This window comes from Anastrepha obliqua, chromosome 2, assembly GCF_027943255.1.
Source record: "Anastrepha obliqua isolate idAnaObli1 chromosome 2, idAnaObli1_1.0, whole genome shotgun sequence".
Lineage (NCBI taxonomy): Eukaryota > Metazoa > Arthropoda > Insecta > Diptera > Tephritidae > Anastrepha > Anastrepha obliqua.
In genome coordinates this window covers 59313218-59334641 of record NC_072893.1, presented here as the reverse complement: position 1 = coordinate 59334641, position 21424 = coordinate 59313218, and the positions used below count along the sequence as shown (strand labels likewise).

The 21424-nt window shown below is 35.8% G+C and overlaps 1 protein-coding gene across 13 annotated transcripts in view; it reads right to left on the bottom strand.

Moving 5' to 3' along the window:
• The window catches only part of LOC129237262 (DNA-binding protein Ewg), a 29867-nt gene extending 8488 nt beyond the window's left edge, over positions 1-21379 (bottom strand). For 2 of the 13 annotated variants that reach the window (XM_054871894.1, XM_054871895.1), the window contains exons 1-6: positions 21119-21379; positions 3871-4827; positions 3603-3806; positions 2914-3195; positions 2469-2600; positions 2256-2400 (exon numbers count right to left, since the gene is read on the bottom strand). In XM_054871894.1, the coding sequence (XP_054727869.1) occupies positions 2256-2400; positions 2469-2600; positions 2914-3195; positions 3603-3806; positions 3871-4653 (1546 nt within the window). In that variant the 5' untranslated portion in view covers positions 4654-4827; positions 21119-21379. Of the gene's footprint in view, positions 1-2255; positions 2401-2468; positions 2601-2913; positions 3196-3602; positions 3807-3870; positions 4828-10478; positions 10569-21118 lie in introns of those variants that run through there. The other 11 variants (XM_054871898.1, XM_054871886.1, XM_054871889.1 and 8 more) reach the window with 11 other exon arrangements.
• Between the last annotated feature and the right edge of the window lie 45 nt (positions 21380-21424).

The following is a 21424-nucleotide window of genomic DNA, read 5'->3' as shown; positions in this document are numbered from 1 at the left end:
TGTGCTCTGCCTCCGAGAATAATTTTAGTATAGAGCTGCCTAAAACTTATGTATCTGCTTGTTTGTTTGTTTGTTTGTTAACAGTAATAGTAGCCTCGGCCGTGTAGGGCATATTACCGGTCGTCTTCGTCTAGCTCATGTAAAGGTAGGCCCAAGAAACATGCTGTTTCGACGGGTTCGGTCCAGTGGGAGAGGAGTGTTAGATGAGTCGGTTTTAGGGGGCATGTGAAAAGGTGGTTAGTGCCGTGCGGAGTGCCTTCACATGCCGTACATATGTTTGGTATGTCGGGGTTGATTCTGGATAAGTAGGAGTTTAACCTGCTACAATACCCAGAACGTAATTGTGCCTATGTGTCCCAGTAAACTAGCCCTGTCTAGTGAACAGCATATGTGTCTGCTATTAAGGACTGGAATAACTCTTTTATTTATTTTATTTTTAATCCTAAGTCTAATAATTATAAAATTATAGCTTAGGTATGAGATATGGTCTCAAGCTTTCTCAAACGTTTGTGCACAATGCATTTGCTTTGCTATTATACACAAACTCAAAAATATTCTTGAAACTTTGCGTTTTATAAAATATTAACAATGCTTTTAAAAAGAGAGCACCCTTGACGACATCAAAAAGGCATACAAAGCTTATAAGCGAAATTAATACTGCTTTCTGTGCGATTTTGATCCCCTTCAGTATGAATCAGGTAGGAAATCTAAGTATATAAACATAAATGAAGAAGTTTGTTCGCTGTTCCCATATGTTTTGGTATTGGTATGGGCGAGTTCCCTGTGAGTTTATGAGTTCGTTTTGACCCGCCAGCAGGCATATTCAAAATATATAAACAAATATTTTTGCAATAAATGGGCTCGCTGAATAACACAGTTGTCGAAATATTTACTTTTACATATACAAATTCTGGCTTATTAAAGTACATGGTTTTAATCCCAACAAACTTCCAAAACAGAATTTGAATTTCAAGTGAAGCGCTTGAAAATGGAGCATAATACTGCCTAAAGAAGGGGTATTTCTTATGGCCTATGCTGCTCACATATTGCGCATATGCTTGGTATGTTGCGGTTTATTCTGCCTAAGTAGGAGTTTAATTTGCTACATTAACAGCAAATGATTGCGTCAGACTTACGTGGTCGAGTAAACTGTGTGGTGATTCTTCTTTTTTTATTTATTTTTAATTTTTTTCTTTTTTTTTAATTTTTTTCTCTTTAATTAGTTTTTTTTCTTTTTTTTTCTTTTTTAATTTTATTAAATTTTTTTATTTTTTTTTTTAAGTTTTTTATTTTTTTATTATTATTTTTTTTTGTTTAATTTTTTTCTTAATTTTTTTTAATTTAAGGAATCAACTATAATATTTAATAGTTTCTGGGTTCAGTTCCCACTGCGGTCATTTTTTTACTAAACAAAGTTCTAACAGCACTCACACCACAGCACAGCTCTCCGTGTCTATATGTATATGTATATATACATATAAAATTACCGCTTACACCCTTTAATTGGCCGAGCTCCTCCTTCAATTTGTGGTATGCGTCTTGATGTTTTACCACAAATGGAGGGGCCTACAATTTTACGCCGCCTCGGAAAAGCAGATAGTTTTTTATGAAGACTTTTTCATGGCAGAAATGCACTCGTCGATTTGTCATTGCGTGCTATTATATAAAACTTTGTCTGTCATTTGGTGTTTTATGGCCGGCACTTCCGAATTGTAGTCACTCTACGGCGGCCGCGTGTATGGCTACTCATAAAAGCTCATCGTCAGCCGTTGGAATGTGGCCTACAAATATTTATAGGAGATCTACAAATTGGAGCAGAAACTCGCCTTGAACTCTGTTCAATTGTATGCTACTTTAAAGGAATTTCGTTCAAAATTTGTTTATTGTGACTTTTTTAAATAAACACTTATGGTATTTTAACCCTTTGCTTTAAAAGATAATGTGGGCGACATGATCCTACTTTCGTGCCTAAAATAATACGTGCCTCGTATTAAACACACTTTTTCTGGCCAAAAGTGAAAAACTCGCATCAGACACGTGATGTCTTGTTCTGGTTACTCAGGCAATAAATTCTACAGAGCAAATACTTAAACGACTGAAAGTACAGCTTTTATTGAAAGTTGCACACACAACCGTCACCCGATGCATAAGTTAAGGGGCTAATATGGTTTTTAAGGCAAAAATTAAGCTACAAAATGTTTGCTGATACATTTTTAAACAATCAGAATCAGTCTGATTTTTGCTTTCTTTCTTACCTTGCCCATCTTCAGCAGTTATATATATTTGACCATCCTGAGCCACAGTCGCCTCGGTCAGATCAACAGTCATATTCTCATGGCCGTTGACATCACCCAAACTCTGTACAGTTTGTATAGTAGCACCACCCTCACCTTGATGCAGCTGCAACAAAACAATTGCATTATCTAAACTTTCTTGTTCAACTGTTTAAATTATTTAATTCGACTTACTGTGGCCACGCCTTGCACCTGAGCCGTTGTACCGTCGGGTAGAGTGATTATTGGATTATTTGGATCCACTTGTATTAGGGACACTGTGCCGTCAGCATTCTGTATTGTCGATAGCACTGTTTGCGTGGTATACTGCAAATAGAAAATCCATATGGGTAATTATTTACTAACTGCTCTCCGAAAACCAAATACAATAAAAGTAAACAAATTAAAGTGAAAAAATAACTCGGAGCTATATTACAAAAAATGCAAAGATTTAAATCCAAAAAATTAAATATAACGCAAATACAGTAATAAGCAAAACAAATTTCACGTGTTAATAATGCAATAACTTAAAACAAAAACTATAAAAGTTGAAAAAGGAATAATTAATTAAAGAGAAATCAAGGCACACAACATCAAAAATTGTATTCGTGATATTTGCTACTTGTTTGTTAGTACGAACATCAACATCGCCCAAAGTCAGCGGTTCGATGCAAACCTGCGCGTTTGCAATACTCTGTGCGGCATTCGTTTGCTGTGCTACCTGTGATGCCTGACTGGTCGTTTGGACAGGTGCTGTGCAAATTTCAATCTTAGTCGATGCCGGGAGTGTTGCGGTGGTTGTTATGTGTTGGTTATTAGTGCTTTGAATGATTGTCGGCACCGTGTTGCCTTGCGTTTGTGCGCTGGCCGTATGTGTGGAGATCACCGTGCCGGCGCTGTTGATCTTTACGACGTTCACTTGCTATAGGGACATCGATTGATTATGAATTAGTCAGATAATTGACAGATTTGCGATATACGTATACACTAATATATGAATTTTTTTTTTCAACAAACAAATAATAGATTTAATAAACTAATTGAAAGTATTTTACTGCTCAGCTCTTAAAAATGCGTTGTATGCTTAAAATTTAACTTATGACTTGATTAACCTAACCACCATTTCAAATTCTTTTCCTTACACAATTCATTTCATCCTAACCTCCATTTACAATTTTCATGAACTGCTCTACCTGAATACATGCATATGCGCTTAGAAATATTACGGTTGATTAGTTCTATAATTAGTTTCTTTTTCGTATTATTCCCTCCAAAAATAATTTCCCCAATTATAAGTTGTATTTTCATAAAATCCGACACTCCACTTACATTTGTTGTATTCGTTGCAGCATTAGCTACCGTTTGCACAGTTGTTGTCGACGTTAATTTATGCTCATCCATTTCATCGTCCTCCTCGCCATCTAGCATTTCAATCTTATCATCATCATCGGCGAAAGTTGGCAATAGGTCCTCCCGTCCATGATATTTATAGCAATTGATGACGATTTTTCGCAGTGCATGAGTCCAGCTGATCTGTAGGTAAAAATAAGGCATTAAAATTCCAATGGCCAATTTAGTTCACAGTGGGATGACGCACTCTCACCTTCTGCTTGTCATCTTCCGAACGTGCATCCATGCGTACATTTGCCCAGGGCAATTCTTTTGGCCACCAAGGAGGTCGAGTCGATTCACGTCCCCAACCGGGTTTACCGCGTCCTGTCGAATACTTTAACATCAAAGGAATAAAAGCGCGCAGTTGTGCCTGAGTCATTTTCTCCACCGGTGTCGGTATGCCATCGATAATCAGCGGGGGTAGCTCAAAGAGTGATGGATCCTCCTGCGGTGGTGGTGGTGCTTGTTGTGCCAATGCATTCTCTAATTCATCCATCACAATATTCTTGAGATTACGCACTACATCCTCTAATGGCTTGGCACCAAACACTTTGTAACTTGTATTTGGTTTTCCAGGTGTCGCCACTAAGACAACTGCTTGCTTGCCCACCCGACCGGTGAACTCATAGATGATGCCGCGGAGTTTGCGCAATAGGCGATTTTGCTGTCGCTTGCGCACCGATGGATTCGTTTCGAATGAATGTGCACGTTTTCGTTTCTTCGAAGATGCAATAGCCGCTGCAGCTGCCACACCTACGGGACCAGCTGCTGCCAATTGATTTGCCACATCATCTTGCACGGTTATATGTGCCAGATCGGCATCATCGTAAAGACTGTCATCGCTATTAATTAAATCATCGTCGTCATCATCTGACGCCATGCTCAACTGACCATCATCCAACATTTCGATTTTATATGTTTTTGTTGTTTGTTGTGTAGCATTAATGGTACCAGTACTCGTGCCGGTGGAAACTGTGGTCACATTCATATTATTCTTAACTTATTCAATTATTATTCTTAAATATATTTAATATTATATTATTATTTTATGCTGGGCACACGGCCCAATCTTTGGTTAAGTTTACAGTGCTTCTCAAAGTGACTACAAAAAGAGTAGCATTTGAGCACTGCCTCTCCAAGGAAGAGTTAGTTATTTGAAGACCTGTAATGAAATAAGATAATAAAGAAGTTAATTTTGGATTTTTATTGTTTTTTTTATACGCTAGAATGTTTTTTAAACAAAAAGTATTAGTCTTAGGTAAATTTATATTTCTACTATTGCTCAACAAACACTATTTTCGAAACCGCTTGATCTATGATATGACATCACATGAGTTCTTTCACTGCTGTCATAACCATAATAAGATATAAGAAATATTCAAAGCTATGTATGTATGTAAGTGTTCTTTCCACAGTCGACTGCCGCCGTGCCTGAGTGTTTGCTAACAGCGATCGACCCTCAATAGGCAATGGAAGTGCATTTCTGCCATGAAAAAGCTTCTCATAAAAGCCAGCTGCCGTTCAGAGGCGACATAGTCTGTATAGCATTCCATTGCTGCGGCAACAGCAAGACGTAAGAAGGATGGCAGACAGCAAACCTGAACCCACAGCAAGAGCAAATGACAGTCTTTGGTCGAATATAAATTTGTGTCATTCCGGCCACATAGACCACCGACTGCCGTAATTCTTTGATTACGAAGTGCAAATTTTGCTCTTGGATATTTGCCATTGGAAATGGGCAATAACGAAATCCAATTTTCACATAACCCTAATTTTTTAGTTTGCAAAAATGCGATATTTCATTAGTTAATAAAGAAAAATTGCATAAAATTGGTATAGGGGCTGATCTAAAAGAAAATTTTATACTACAAAAAGTTAAGTCTACTAGCTGAATCTCGATCTGTTGGAAGTATTGGTGTCACGTCTTGACAAGAGGTAATATATAATACTCTCCTCCCCCGCTTCCTCAACTATGTAGTTGCGACAGAAACTTTTGGCTGAAAAACTCATAAACTTGCCCTGTAACCATCCCACAGTGTTCTGATACCAGATTGAAACGATTAATATGTGTTGGAACGATTCAATGTGAAGAGATCTGAGTATCTTGGGCATTGTAAATTTTTCTGAAAATTAGAAAAAAAATGTATCTAGGAAATATAAAATTTTTGTTGAAAAATAATTTTTTTAAGTATAAGTTTTTTATCTTAAAAACTGATAAGTATATTTTATCCTAAAAAAAAATTATAAAAATGTTTTAAAAAATAGAAAATATTTCACTTTAATAAAAATCCATACCAAAATTTTAAAATTAAATTTGTTATTACAAGGTGATACAAAAGTAATCATCCAATTTTATTTTTGAATAAATTTTTATTAAATAAAACAAATGATTTTGAGTGATGGAAATCTTTACTTCGATCTTTCCACGCTTGTCTGTTTGTTTGCTACAGCTGTCTAGTTCACGACTGTCAAATATGATTGAAGTACGACACCATTTGCAAAAATTATAAATCTACCGATGGCGTGATTAATTTTGCGACATTTTGTATTGTATGAATTTTATAAATCCCAAAACTACTAAATTTTTTCAGTTTACTTCCCAACCCTACAAATAAACCAACTTTCAGAAATATTTACGACAATGGTCCACCTGACATGGAATCGCTCATTAGCGGCTTGAACCTTAATTCAACGTCTATAGGCGAGATTTGCCTAATTATCTGAGAGGTCGTACTTGTGAGAATCTATTTATATAGCTATGAGCACATCTTGGGCAGACTTTACCGTAAGCAATTTTGCCTCTTTCCACGTTAGTTCGGAGAACTGAAAATCTCCGCTTGTGGCGCAGTTTGAAGATAGCCAGCGTCGAGGTGGTATCATTTGATTGAAGAGATCTTTTTATTTATTTATATTAAATATTTATTTATTTATATTAAATATTTATTTAATTATTATTCATTACAGTAGTAAGGTATCTAGCGGCTGTGGCTATTGGCCTAAAATGGAGAGATTTAATATCGACTCGACTGCCAGAGTAAATGGTAAATTGGTAAAATTGTTCTGTATAGTATATACTTTGAAATGTAATCATGGCTATACTCTAAATTTTTTATTTATAATTTCTTAAAACTACTTATATTCGAACGGTCGCTATTCTAACGTTTGAAGTTTGACCTATCATTTTTTTAGACTTTGACGGCTAAAATGGCAGACATGGTGCGACAGAAATTTAATTCATGGTTAAACATTTACAAAATACTTCACTTTTCCCTCGAAAAATTACTGGAAGTGACAAATGGACTGCAGAAAGCTTGGTTGAAGATAAGTAATTTTACTGCAAAAAACATCTTTCAGATAAAGCTCGTTTTTTTAGAATTTTCGAAGTGAGTATCGGTAAATCTACATGTCGTCACAGGGAAACTAATGCATCCACAAGGAGTGAGTGTTACAGCATCGTGATTTGTCATTCCGGAAATGAAAAGGTTAACATGAACCACGTTTGGTTGTAAAAGGACGGCGCTATGTGTGGCACAACCGACCCCACATTCGATTATTTACGCACAGCTAACGAGATCGAATAATCAGCGGAAGAGATTATGTGAATTGGAAGTCTATAAACTGTAATTTGACTTTATTGGATTTTTTGGTGCGGCACTAGTAAATTCTACGCCAACCATTCAAAGAACATTCAAAACATGCCATAAGTGCCAAAATTCACGTAAATGTATTGAAAAATTGGGTCGGCAGAATGGGCTAATATAAAGCCAGCCGTGGAAGTCAGTTCAATGGAATTGTGTGCTATATTTAACGGCAAAGTTCACATATTCAAAAAACGGGAAAGAGAAAACCGCGCTGTTCCAGCGCACATTTCCCATTCCCCTCAGATGCACACATCATTGGCTGTAAGGATGATATAACACTGGTAATTGTAGCCAAACTAGTACTACCAGAAGTACCCACATCGCTTTAGGCTACGCGAATTGCCTTTATTACCAGTATATCATGAAGAGGAAGATACAAAGCGTGAGTTTTTTGTATACTCATGATTTGCGGCTTGCAGACGCGATTTAGCTGCACTATCAGAAAATCCGATAATACCAGAAAACTTAATTGTCATCATAATGATTTCAAGGTATGCGTGGGATAACAATATGCAAAATGCATTAAAACACGCAAAAATGTGTGAAGCATCCGTCTACGAAGTCAGCGGCAGCTAAACAGACGATACTAGACAAAGAAATGGACTTTGAAGTCGACGTGAGACAAGTATGGTGGGAAGGTAGGACAGACCCAATTGGGGTGGTTTTTTTCAGAAATAAACAATGCTATGGGAAGATTAAAATGCATGCAACTTTTGACGGATTGCATGTGAAGAGTAACTGGCCTGAGAGAGAATTAAATTCCATATCCTAAATGGACCACCCTGAAAGGATTATTTTTTGTTTATTTTGCTTTTGGCAGTCAAATTGTAAATATTATAAACTTAAATTGAGCTCAACAATGGAGTTTAGGTAAAACAAAAAATTGTGTGTATTTTATTCAGTCTGAAATCATAATCAGGATCTTACGCTACACTTTCATACCATTACTTTCAAGCGTTGTTTGTCTCGAAGTTGTTCAGGCTTTACAAATGTTGTAGGCGTAAGAAGTAGAGAGCTCCGTACGATAATTCTCAGCGTGAATTTTACTCACAACGTTTACATTTTGCAACGAATATTTCCGTCTGTTACAGCATCTTCAACACTTCGCTCTATAAACTTCACGAACAGATTTTTTTTTTCAAAGTAAATTACGACAATATGAGTTTTCCTCGTAACCGTAAGCAGCTATGAAATTCTTTACATTTGTTTTGATATTTGCGATAAAAATTTGATTATTCGAAATGGACGACGAAAAATTAATCGACTTAGTGGAAAATTATCCGTATTTTTATGACACAATGCAAATGTTGTCATTAATTCTACTTTAATATCAACAGTTTATGGTTATGGCATGACTAATCGACAAATGCTGTTATGTTGCGGCTTTAGTTATGGTGCCGGCTATGGCGTTATGGCTACGGCACCATTAATTGCAGCTTTGCTGAATAGAAATATCAACAGCCATTCTCAGCTGTTGTTATCGATAGTTATCGATATCGATAGCTCTCATGCAGCTAAAAAAACAACCCGATATAAGACCAATATACGAAAGTGTAGAGAAGAATTTTCAGACTAAACTATCAACTAAAAATATGAATCCGTTGAGAATAAAACTTCTCATTCCAAGCAATTTTAATTGTTTCATTGCATTATAGGCCGCTTTTAAGTACATATTAGCTCGATAAAAAATGTTTGTGCTCATTTGATTGTCTAGATTTTATGCAAAACTTGTAAAAATTGTAGAACGAGCTGTCTATTACATCGAACCAGAACCAATGTTGTAGGCCCAGTGCAGGCCGGCTTTGCTTACTTGACTTCGACTGTCAAAAAAAAAATGGAATAATACTGAAATTTATAAGATGAGACCAAATGGCAGCTTTACTTGAAACGCTTGAAGTACGGCGTGGTTTCAAATAGCTCCATGTTCTATTTGCAGCGATTTTGACATTAGGAATTGAACGCCCCTGTTTTTCATTTAATTTGATTTCGTTTTGCTTCATTTGTGATTTTTATGTTGCCGAAAATGAAGACGTTTCGTTACTGCTAGCAGCTCAGAGCATTGGTCAAAAAACAAAATAAAAGTTATCAACGCCCAGTAAAACAAGACTTCTTGTGGAGATGTTTTTATGCAGTTGCACTAATTTATCTTTTGGGGCATAAGCGGTGTATGCGGGAACGCTCCAAAGGACTTGTGCGGAGTTCAAGCTTTACGACTATGGCTGGTCGAAGAATATTTATTCCAATCAATATAATATATGTACTATGACCACGGCAAATTGAAATGGCAGAGTCGGCTTTATTTTTGATCAAAATCTTATGCGACTATTATTTTTACTACAGGTACATGTACCTACATATGTACCTATGTATGTATGTGGAAAAAATTCACATTCAAATTTAAATTTTTTAGGTATTCTTTACCTGTTAATGCAGTTTATTTTCACTGCCTATAATTGAGTATTAAATTTTATGCCTATTTAAAATTTGCACAGAAATAATTTTTATTTTTTTGTCTGTTACGCGCCTACAATTGGCTTTGGTTCGTAATTTATTATTCAGCGCCGACACAAATGTATTTTTAATTTATACATACTATTTACATACATACACCATAGATAAGGGAATGAGGTCAATGCTCAGTGTGAGGAACTTCATTATATAAACATTTGCGCTTGCGTGGATTGCTTTCCCGCAAAAGCAACAACAACACCAAAGTAAGTAGAACCGATTAAAAATTTCAAAAAACACATTTTTGAACAAACAGAACACTTTACACAATTTATATTTGTACATGCACTTGTAGGCACATACACATTTATGGTAGTATGTAGGTATATGTGAACTTACATATGTATATACATATGTACACATAGTACGCATTGGAAGTGCATAAGTTTGTTGTTTCATATAAAGAACAATTTTACCGATCAAATCAATGAAATTACACAAAGCAAAAATAAAACAGATGCTGCTACAAAAATGTCTGTATTTGTGCATATATGTTACATATTTATGTATGTAATTACATATGAGTATAATACGTACATATGTGCATATACGCTAGTGTACTGTATTTTGGCAGTGAATGCTAGCGGATGTAATCAATTAATTGATTAGAAGAGAAAAGTTTTTTTAATGTACACAAGCGCATAATTTTTCCAAAAAATCTTACTTGAAAAGTTTCAATTGCGCACAATTTCATTTCACATTTGTTTTAACATTTTTCACAAATCTTTAACGCAAACGCACTGGCTCGACAACCAAAACTCAAAGACTTCCACACAATGACGAACCACCCCACAGACTGAGCGACGGCGCATATACGTACGGCGTGCACAAAAACGACTGGAAAAGGTGGAAAAATCAATATTGCCTTGCGTCAGCATAGGAGTCATTCGGTTGTTTGGTCGAATGGTGCTGCCGCCGCTGCCTTTGCTTTTGCTGCTGATGGTGCTCTCACAAAGCGCTATTGTCTCCACTGCTGCTGCCGAAGTCGACGCAGTCCGTACTGTCGGCCAAATGAAATGCGGAGTGCACCCGCGCAACTACCAACAAATTTGCGTTCTACCACCCACCCCAATTTGTTACCCTTGAAGAGTGTAGAGACAATGGCGCATGCACTGCACCCTTAAGCTACTCGTGCGGCTGACTCCTCCACACCCTCCAAACCAGTTGGGTGTCACTTGTGTTTTAAGCTTGCGCGACACGTTGTTCGGTGGTAGGTGAGAATCGTGTACATACATACGTGAGTTTGTATGTGTGTTCGTGCGTACATATGTATGTATGTATAACTGAAAGTGAGCGAGCAGGCCATGCAGCACTCTGGACACGAGCCAAGTACATTTGCATACAGTTTTGTGCAACACATATGCAACTATAATACATACATTACTATTTTCATTTTTAGTCCCATTTAAGTTCTCAATCCGAAAACATTACGGAAAAATTACAATAACGATTTCTGCGCATCAAATAATACTATTTTTGTACCAAAACTGTGTAAGAGACAATTTTTAATCAATCACAGCACATGCAACTAATTGATGTTGCACTACTTTGGATTTGCCACGTTTTATAAAGCTGGAAAATTTTAATTTTTTGCGGTTTTCAAATAAATTCTATACTTTTCAAATACACTTTTGAAACTAATAATTTCCAACAAGGCAAAGACCAAATGAAGGGTATTTCAAAAGACGTGCCTAGGTGTGGTGTTAAGATAAGAGATGCAAAAACTTAGGCTCTTAACAATTTTATGTGAAAAATTACATTTATATGTCCACCATGAAGAGATATCGATGTTGAAGGTTGTTCGAGGTTGAATACTTTGCGTTACAGTCTCCGATTTACCAGTCCTTTTTCTATCCTCGTCAGAACCAGTTTCTTGAAATGTTTTCACCGATTGAGTTGTTGAGTCATTAAGGCGATTATCTACACCAAAAAAATCACGAACTTTCCGATATGTTATTCTTAAAGATCGACGAGTTTCATAATGAAGTCTAGTTCTAATTTCACAGCCGTTTATTTCCCAAGCAACAGCACTCAGCTTGCCGTGAAATGTTGCTAGCAGCATTGATGAGAAGAAACATGAAATTTATGAGCATCTCCCCAGAAACAAATTGGCAAATTTTGGTAAGAAAATTATTTTTAAGCAAATGCACATATATGTTATGTGACACAAAAAAAATATAAAAAAGGTTTACTTACACTCTTTGCGAAGGCGTTTCGCTTAAAAATGCCATATCTTCGACTATGCAAGCTGAGGCACTGCACTCGTGAGCGAAATGTACAAAATAGGTGTGAAAAATTTTGCTGCCATCATGTTACGCGGTGTTTTCAAGGCGTAAACTGAGTACTACTTTGCCGTAAGGTAAATTTCACGCATATTTCACGGCAATGCAATTTAAATGGATTTTCCCAGCAATTTCACGTGAAATTCGAACTTAGTACTCTGCTTAAGTTTCAATAATTTTAAGGTGTTGTTCGCCTTCGTGTAAAATTGTTTTGTATATCTATTTACTTGAAGAAAGCAAATTGAAGAGCATACAGTGCTTTAACTATATTCAAAAAATCGCAAAAATTTGAAGAACACTATACCGCTAATATTTTAAACTTTTCTATCCCAGATCTAATTTTATGAATGAGTTCCAAAAATTATTAAAAAAAGAGTGAAATGAAATCCTGCGGTATCTATGAGAAAAATTATCCATCTCGAGTATCAATCAGTGCACCTCGTAACCGAAAATTAAATTCAAACGTTACAAGCTGCAAAAAAGCCAGCAACGCACGGATAAAAAGAAAAAAGTACGGCTTGAAAGTTGTTGGCCGCACCAACGTCAGAAAGCAGGTATGAGCTGGGCAAAAATAGTTTTCACGGATAGGAAACCGTTTACCGCTAAACAAGGCCACAATCGTCAAAACGACAGAAACTGGTCAATAGAAATTCCGGGATTGAAATTCTGTCATTGAACATTCTGAAAATCCGCAATCTTATATTGCATGGTGAAAAGACTAAAAAGGTCAGCTCTTTAACAGACCGTTATTCGACTCTGAGCGAATTTGACAGAATCAGCTGATGGGCTCACGACACTTGAGGTGAAACTGAGATTGCCTTGGTGATATATGAAAAAAAAATTAATCAATGACACTTCGTTGCCGTCGGAATAACGACTGATAGGACAAGTGCAGGAATTCCCATGTGAGGTAACAGCCAAAGTTCTCCTTGCAATTTTCTTTTTCACTATTGGTAAATAGCAAACCTAATCTATAGTCCTTGCTTACATGGTAGGGGAAAAGTTTGCATTAATAGCAAGACATCCCTGATTTCATATAACAAAGAGTTAAAATTTATAGATGATGTTTATCGTCAAGAAGCTGTTTTAGAAGTTGTTTCATTTCTTCATTCTAGCAGGTGATCTACTTTGGCGATGAAAATTGGGCAATCCATCTATACTCGGCGTAAAAACAACACTAAAGCGGTTCAAAGCTTATTTTTCAAATTTCATAACATCCACGCCACTCTACTTGCCCTGTCTGAATCCGTATAAGATAACGATAGAGGGAGTGCAGTGTATTCTGGTGTATTCGTGCTAAGGGTGGTCACTTTGAAACCGGCTGAATATATACATACATACATATATATAATAAATTTTGTTCACTGAGAAATGCTGCATATTCTTATTGTTTGTCGACTTACAATACTGCGAATTTGGGAGTTTAAGTGCGAATCTCCGTGCATGAAACAAAAAAAGCCTCTTTAATAGTAATGCTGAACCTCCGCGAGTATTTCTGCTATAAAAAAGGTTCTCATAAAAAACCACTTGCCGTTAAAACTGTAGGTCCCTCCATTTGTGGAACAATATTAAGACGCGCACCACAAATAGGAGGAGAGCGTCTTGCCAAACACCAAATTATACATAATATATTATAAACGAATGCCCGAATTTTTGTATATGGAGGAACGCAATTTTGAGCATCTTGTAGCTTGCACTTAACAAATTTCAATGCACTACAAAATTGCGCACTCGAAATTTTGTTGAAAATCACCGAATTTTTATAAATTTTACGCAATGTTTGAAACTTTGCGTTATATGGTTTTTGTTGTAATATAAACTATAGTTTTGTAAAAAAATAATATAATTGAAATTAAAAAATAAATAAATAGTTAAAACTTGTCAAACTATGGTGTAAACTTTATTTTGACATGACTATATTATATATATACATACATATAAGTGACTGCACATTGAGGTTGATTTTTAACAATTTTTTTCGCTGAGGTGTCCCACCTTTTTTCAAACAAAGTGCATAGAAGAAAGAACCAGCACCAGTTTTTTTACCAAAAAAAAAACATTCCAAATATATGTATGTATATATGTATATAATACTACCAACTTAAGAAATAAAAATTCCAAATTGATAGAACTCGAAATTTAAATTGGTAAGCCCATAACAAGTCACAGCTGCGCCTAGATTTCCAGTTGCATATATTTTGCACAATACTATACATGCATACATACATACATGTACATGTAATAGCAATCAAAAAATGACCTTATGCAACTTGCAGCATGCATATTAATATATACATATGTACATTTGTACATTCATACATAAATACACGGTACATGTGTATATACAGGCATACATATGTATGTATGTAAAAGCAAAGTTAAGTAAAATGTGCTTATTGCACAAACCCCAGCCAAAGAATACTTAAAAAAAAATTATCTAAACGCACTCTTATCGTGACTGCTACAGATTCCTCATTTCGGCTGTGTCTTTTTAGCTTCACCAGCTTACGTTGAGAAATTTAGAAATTTTCTATTTTAAGACTTTTGAAACGAATTCAAATATCTATGAGCGTCGAGGATAAATGTATTGTTGGTGGCCATCGTCGATGTTCGTATCTACCAGTTTCTTTGCCACTGCTCATGTGCGCCGCTCCAACATATTATTTTTCATATCATAAGCAAAAATAAAAAACAAATGTTATTTTGTATATATGTGTACGTACATATATGTATATGTAGGCTTGCACGTTCGAAAAGGCGACTGAAGAGCATCTCCCACCGCGCCAACGCAATGCCGCATAGAAAAGAGCCAGCCAGCCAGCTAGCCAACTCGCAGGAAGGCAAAACAGATATGCAAACACCAATCCACCCATTCATACATACGTACATTCATATAAATTTAGGCACGTTTATACTTTTGCATACATATACATACATACATATAGTACATATGCATATGTAAGTAAAGTGAACTAACCACGCGCAAACGAAAAATCAATATCTAGAGCACTTGCTTTTCAGCGCAGCGCTGGTTGTGTCAGCGTTAGTGCGAGCACCACAGCGAACCCATGCGCAGGGTGAATGACTGAAATGCGCTCACTTGGTCACCGACGGAGTTGGTACTTACATACATCCATACTTGTGTGCCCTATTAGTAGCTTTACACTGCGCCGTTTTCCTGTCGCCACCTATTTTTTGGCTGACACAGCGCAGTACTGCATGCGTTTGCGTGGCCCGATTGAAGTTGCTTTCGACCCGAGTGTATACCATATGTATGTATGTACGTGCAAGCGAACATATCTGCATACATAAGTATGTATAAGCGTATGTGCATTTTTAATTAGTGTTTTTGTGTTTATTTTTGCCTCTGTGCATTTCGAATTTCCAATTGGAAAACTGTACTTGATTATGAGCAGGTTTCATCCACTAGCTATTACAGTGATAAGGGGGTAAATAAGTGATATACAGTATACACACAAACCACTTACACAAAACAAAAATACGAGCCCAAATACATACACACAACACGCATACGAATTGGACTGGAAGTGAACTCCAACCACACCAACGCTCTTGTATGATACAAGGGTAGCTTGCGCTCTACGGCCTATTATACTCTCATCGTGGAAAGTTATTTTGTGAGAATTCAACCCTTGATGGAAAAACAACTACTATAAATCTTGCTGGGAGACAGAAAAGAGTCCCATGAGAAATACTAGTTTGATTAAATTAGTATTACCGAATCCTTTGAATACCAAAAAACTCATAATCTTCTTGGAAAATATTCTGAATTCGTCGAAAATGCTTAAATGGCTCTGGGCTTTTAAAGGTAGTGCAATATCAAAGCCTATTATAACAACAGAGTACGTTTTACTAACCGAGACGATAAATCCTTACTTTAAAGCGCCCTTTGATTCAGCAAACCGTCAAGCAAATTTTATTAAATACGAAACTAAGGCAACGCACGAGTAAAATATCTGCAAGTTACAATTTGGACTCAAATTGATTAATTGCGGTTTTCTACAAGATTCCCAAGGCGATATCAACTGGCCTTTAAAGATATTGGGCTGAGAGCTTAGTATTGTTTTTTTTTTATAATTGGCACCTTTTTTAAGTGATTGGCCGAACAAATGGAGGGACCTACAGTTCTAAGCTGACTCCTGACGGCAAATGTTTTTTATGAGAAGCTTGTTCATGGCAGAAATACATTTGGAGGTTTGTCATTGCCTTCCGAGGAGTGGCCGCTATTAGAAAATACTTTTTCTATCATTTTACTTCCGAATGGAAGTCACACACCCACCCATTCGGCGGCTATGGCGGCTACTAACTTAAACAACTAAGTTTAATTAGCGCTTGAGAAAATGAAAATGCATTTAACGCTCCGATAAAGTGGCTTGTAAAGTTAGGGGTTAGTTGATAAAATGGGATCATAAGTATTTTCTGTTCACATAATTAAATCAATTTATCTGTTTACAATATTCGCAATATTTTTAATTCTAAATTTTGTTCGTTAATCTTTGACAAAAATATAGTTCATTGTATAACAAAAACCGTATAAGGTTGTTATAAATCAAACTTGCAACCTTTGCCCGAAATTCAAAAAAATTTAACATGTTGATTCTTGACACTTGTTTTTGTATACGATTTTTGACGATTGAGAATTTTCTTTCATATAAAACACATGTTCAGAAGTCTTTTATATTATATGTAAGTATGTGTGCATGTACAAATATATACATACTATGTATACAGACAAATATCTTCCTTCCAAACCAATATCTTGGATGCCCAAACCACTTCATTTGGCATCGTGGCATTGAGTAGAAGGAACATTAAAGATAAAACTTTTGCTATACATCTTCTAATTTCACGCGAACTTCATCTCAGACCTTGATTTTCTCGCAAGACTTGAAATAACTCAGACACAACTTCGCTGTTAATGCTTTATGTTGATGTTGCGCAGGAAACAACAACTAATTAGGCATTTTATAAAGGGTTTTTCAATTGACTCGTACTTATGAACCGCACTTTATATTTGTTACTTTTGCGCTGTTCGGCTTAGCTAAGAGTCAATAAATTCTCATTAGAACTTTGTTGCACGCTGTCAATTATCAGCTGGTCCATAAATAGGCACAAAATTTAACTTAAATTCGGTTTCTTAAGATAGAGAAAATCCTATAATAGAGTATGCAATGCGTGCGATTGATTACATTGTTATTTTTTTTTTTTTTTTTTTTTTTTTTTTTAGCAGTAAGCTTACTAAAGAAAATTGCTGATCATCGAATATACATATATCATTTTCGTAAAAGAAATGTTAGACAAACTTCAGTGAGGACGGGGCACAGAACGCAGATTTTCATTTGACGGCCCAAATAATTATCAAAATGAAATCAAACTGTTTTAAATACTTTTCAGGTTATACAAATGCTAATTTAGTGGCATCTGTCGAGCTCAACAACAAATGATTTTATTTTCTGAGTTTTGGGAATTAAGAAAGCTAAATTTTTTTTATTTAAATTTTTATAAATGAATAATGTATCAATTTGCTATGACAAGATGGCTTTTCCATTTGAGAATTACGTCCCACTATTCGTAAAAGCTCTTTTTTATTCTAGCATGTAAAATTTCATTTTAAGCAAATATATCTTCTACTCAAATATGAACGAGACGTTATCAATAAAACGGTCCGCGCATGACATATGGCAAAAATAATTTTTTTGTTTTTTGCTAGGACTGTTATAAGCTTACATGGCAAATTTCAGCGTGATATGTCATATAGTTTGTTTTCTGTGCTACTGTGAACAAGTCAAGCTCGAGTGTGTTCTTCGAATTTAACGATGGAAATTCAAGTTGAACAAAGAATTTGTTTGAAATTTTGTTATTCCAACAAAATTTCGGCTTCAGACGCTTTAAAAATGTTGCAGACAACCTATGGGGACTCTGCTCTATCGCGTGCACGTGTTTTCCAGTGGTACAAATCGTTCATACATCACGTCTTGTTCGCGATTTTTTGAACAAAAATAATGTTAATATCGTTCCGCATGCACCGTATTCGCCTGATATGGCTCCATGTGACTTTTTCCTGTTTTCCAAGCTCAAGTTGCCGCTCCGTGGAAAACATTTTGAGACAATTGAAGTCATAAAAGAGAATTCGAAGAACACATTCGAGCTTGACTTGTTTACAGTAGCACAGAAAACAAACTATGTGACATAGCACGCTGAAATTTGCTATGTAAGCTTATAACAGTCCTACCAAAAAACAAAACAATTATTTTTGCCATATGTCATCCGCGGACCGTTTTATTGATAACGTCTCGTTCATATTTGAGCAGAAGTTAAGTCTCTAGACTGTAAGGTTATTGTAATTAGAAACTTAAATAAAATGAAAATGAATTGAAAACTATTCTATAGAAACTATTTATTTTTGAAATCTCAAAATCAATTGAAACTATGCACAGCACTTCTTCACATAATTCATTTGGTGCTCTTTGGAGTTTTATTTTATAATTATTAATCTTGCAATAACAAATGTTCCACTTACGGGCGTAAAATTGTTTTCTTAAGAAACAACATTTGATTTTATTATAAAAAAAAAATTAAATATGAAATTAAATTCTTAAATTATAAGTCAACCCTAATGTGGCTCTGAAGCTAGTTAGCTGGGTATATCTATAAGACTATTTTCTCAAAGTCTGATGAGGCGTTTGGGTCCTGCGGGTAGACGACCAAAAAGCGATTCAAGAGTTAAAACATGAAAATGAATTTGCCATCGGTAAGATAAGAGATGAAACTAGCGAAATTGTACTGAAAAATGGGTGCGACAAAATTGGCCACTATAAAGTGAGCCGTAGAAGTTATTCGAATGAAATCGTTTTCGATGGTTAATAGTAAGAGTTACTTTTTCTATAGTGTCAAGGCCGTTTTCCATCTGTCAGTTCTCTACTTATAAAGTTTATTGAGAGATAAGCTGGCTAGCACTGCTAACCAAAACAAAATTCCTAACTCAAGCACACGCTCGGTAATGTATTATGTGGAGGAAAATGCTCAACATCGTATGCAAAAGCATACAAGAAGGCGCTTTAAACCTGCACCTTATTTTAATGGCAAGCAGTATGCAAAATTGCAAAAACAAAATTCATGTAAATGTTGTCGTTGCTCTAGTGACACTAGCTTTATAAATTTTCTTTGGTCAGACGCTCTTAAAGCTTTATAAACGTTTTCCGTGGAAAACATAGAAAACGACATAAATTCCATATAATAACTATTGTTATAATTCTAAACAAATCTCAGCTGAATTGAAGCTATCGAGTATTCACAATTAGTTTTTGTAAATTCTTTCTAATTTGGGCAAAAATTAAATTATCCTTTCAATCCATCATTCGATTATGTTATCACTAAGGGCCAGTTTGTCCGTGCTACTTTAACTGTGTGACTTTTTAAACTCAGTTTAAGCAAAAATAGTAAATTCGGGGACTTAAACTTAGTTTAACTGGAAAGCGGAAGCGAAGTACAAAAAAAAATCCGAAGTACACGCGAATGCCTCAAATTAAAATGAGCGTCAGTATATTTCGCCACACGTAAATAAGCATTCTCCTAGTGCATATTTTGCTTAAAGGCTACCCTAATACCCCCTCATCTCCTCCTTCTGTGATATTAACATCTTGTCAAACTTCTGTTTTGACTTCCCCCCGTTTTCTAATGTGGGCACCTTGCTGTGTTAACATTTTAAAAATCTTGTTGCCATTTTTTAAATGTTAAATCGGATTGGTACATTCGCATAGACAATTGAAGCGGTAAAAAGAGAATTCAGTTATTAAACTATGGAGTAACAGCTGATGTTAAGGCAGTCATGGCAAGAAATCGTTAAGACAGATATGTATGTTTTAAAAATTAAATGGGCAGTCCCCACCTGTCATTTCCGTTTTAGCGGAGCTCTTTTAGCTTAATATTTATAATAGAAAGTGTAAATGCTTACACCACATAACATTAACTAATAAAGTGAAGCCTCTTTATTAATGGAAGTCCCGAAATTCCCCAATCAGGATTCATAAAAAATGAATCAAATCCTTTTTGATGTAATACCTGCAATAAACCGCTAGTACATACTTTCCCTACAGGGTAAAATTAAAATATACGCACACAAGCACTTGATATTTACTTGTATGTACATATGTATATACGAGTACCTACGTAATTGCATACATACATGTACATATATATAGATACTTGTATTTTTCGACAGCCAGAGTTTTGGCTATGTTTCAAACTCATGGTTATAATTCAAGTATGGCCAAAACTACAATGAATGCGAACGTTATTTGAATGATGGGAAATTTTCGGCATACAAATTAATGCGGGTCGCCATTGAGCATGCATGGATTCCGGACATTCGCAGAAGCACCAAGCGGTGTCGCGCCGGACCAAATATCAGACACAGCGCACACAGAGCAGCGCGGATAAGCATTTACTGGCAGTATTACATTAACGGCCACTACAACAGCAACGAACGACATGCGATAGTACAAAATACAACATCAACGAAAATAATTGCTGACAAGGTGCAAAATTGTTTAGAATCACTGTGCAGCCAATAACAATCGTGTGCAGGCCCAGTGTCAACTAAGTATATTCCAATTGAAGTACACAGCAAGTGCAATCGGTTATCTAACCAGAAAAATATATAACCACTGTCACACCGCGCCGCGTTTATTCCTTGTACGGGCCTAAAAGGCGCTGTGCTATAGTTGTATCCCCACCAGTGATATACATATGTTATGTATGTGCATATATACATATGTTCGTATTATATTCTTTCGACGAATATAGATTCAAAAATAATTACAAACTTAAAAATCTTCACTTATCGAAGTGATTGCACTTCTTGTACACGCCAATAGAAACATTATTTAATGCCTCTGTATTAGGTTTTTGGATTTTTTATTACTCCCATTTTCTTTGGGAGCAGAGCAAACTCAGTGCGGAAAATCGAAATGTCTATCACGTCTGCGTGCAATATACGCACCTGCGTGTAAATTATGTTGACAATATATTGTGGGTTTATTCAACGTATTACATTTCAAGTCACTGCACTGCACCACGCTCACATTGTACTTAACATTTTCATAAGTTTTGGCACGATTTGCACAATTTTTTCACTTTTTCAACTAGAAAAGCCAACATTTCCGAGCAGATGAAAATTTTTATTCAGAAAATTGCCCGAAGACACGACAGAACGAACCCCACAAAAATACGCCACAGCAAGACGGGCGATTGGGGCTGTATTATATGCAGTGTTGTTGCTGCTTTTGTTGTTTGTGTATTTTATGAT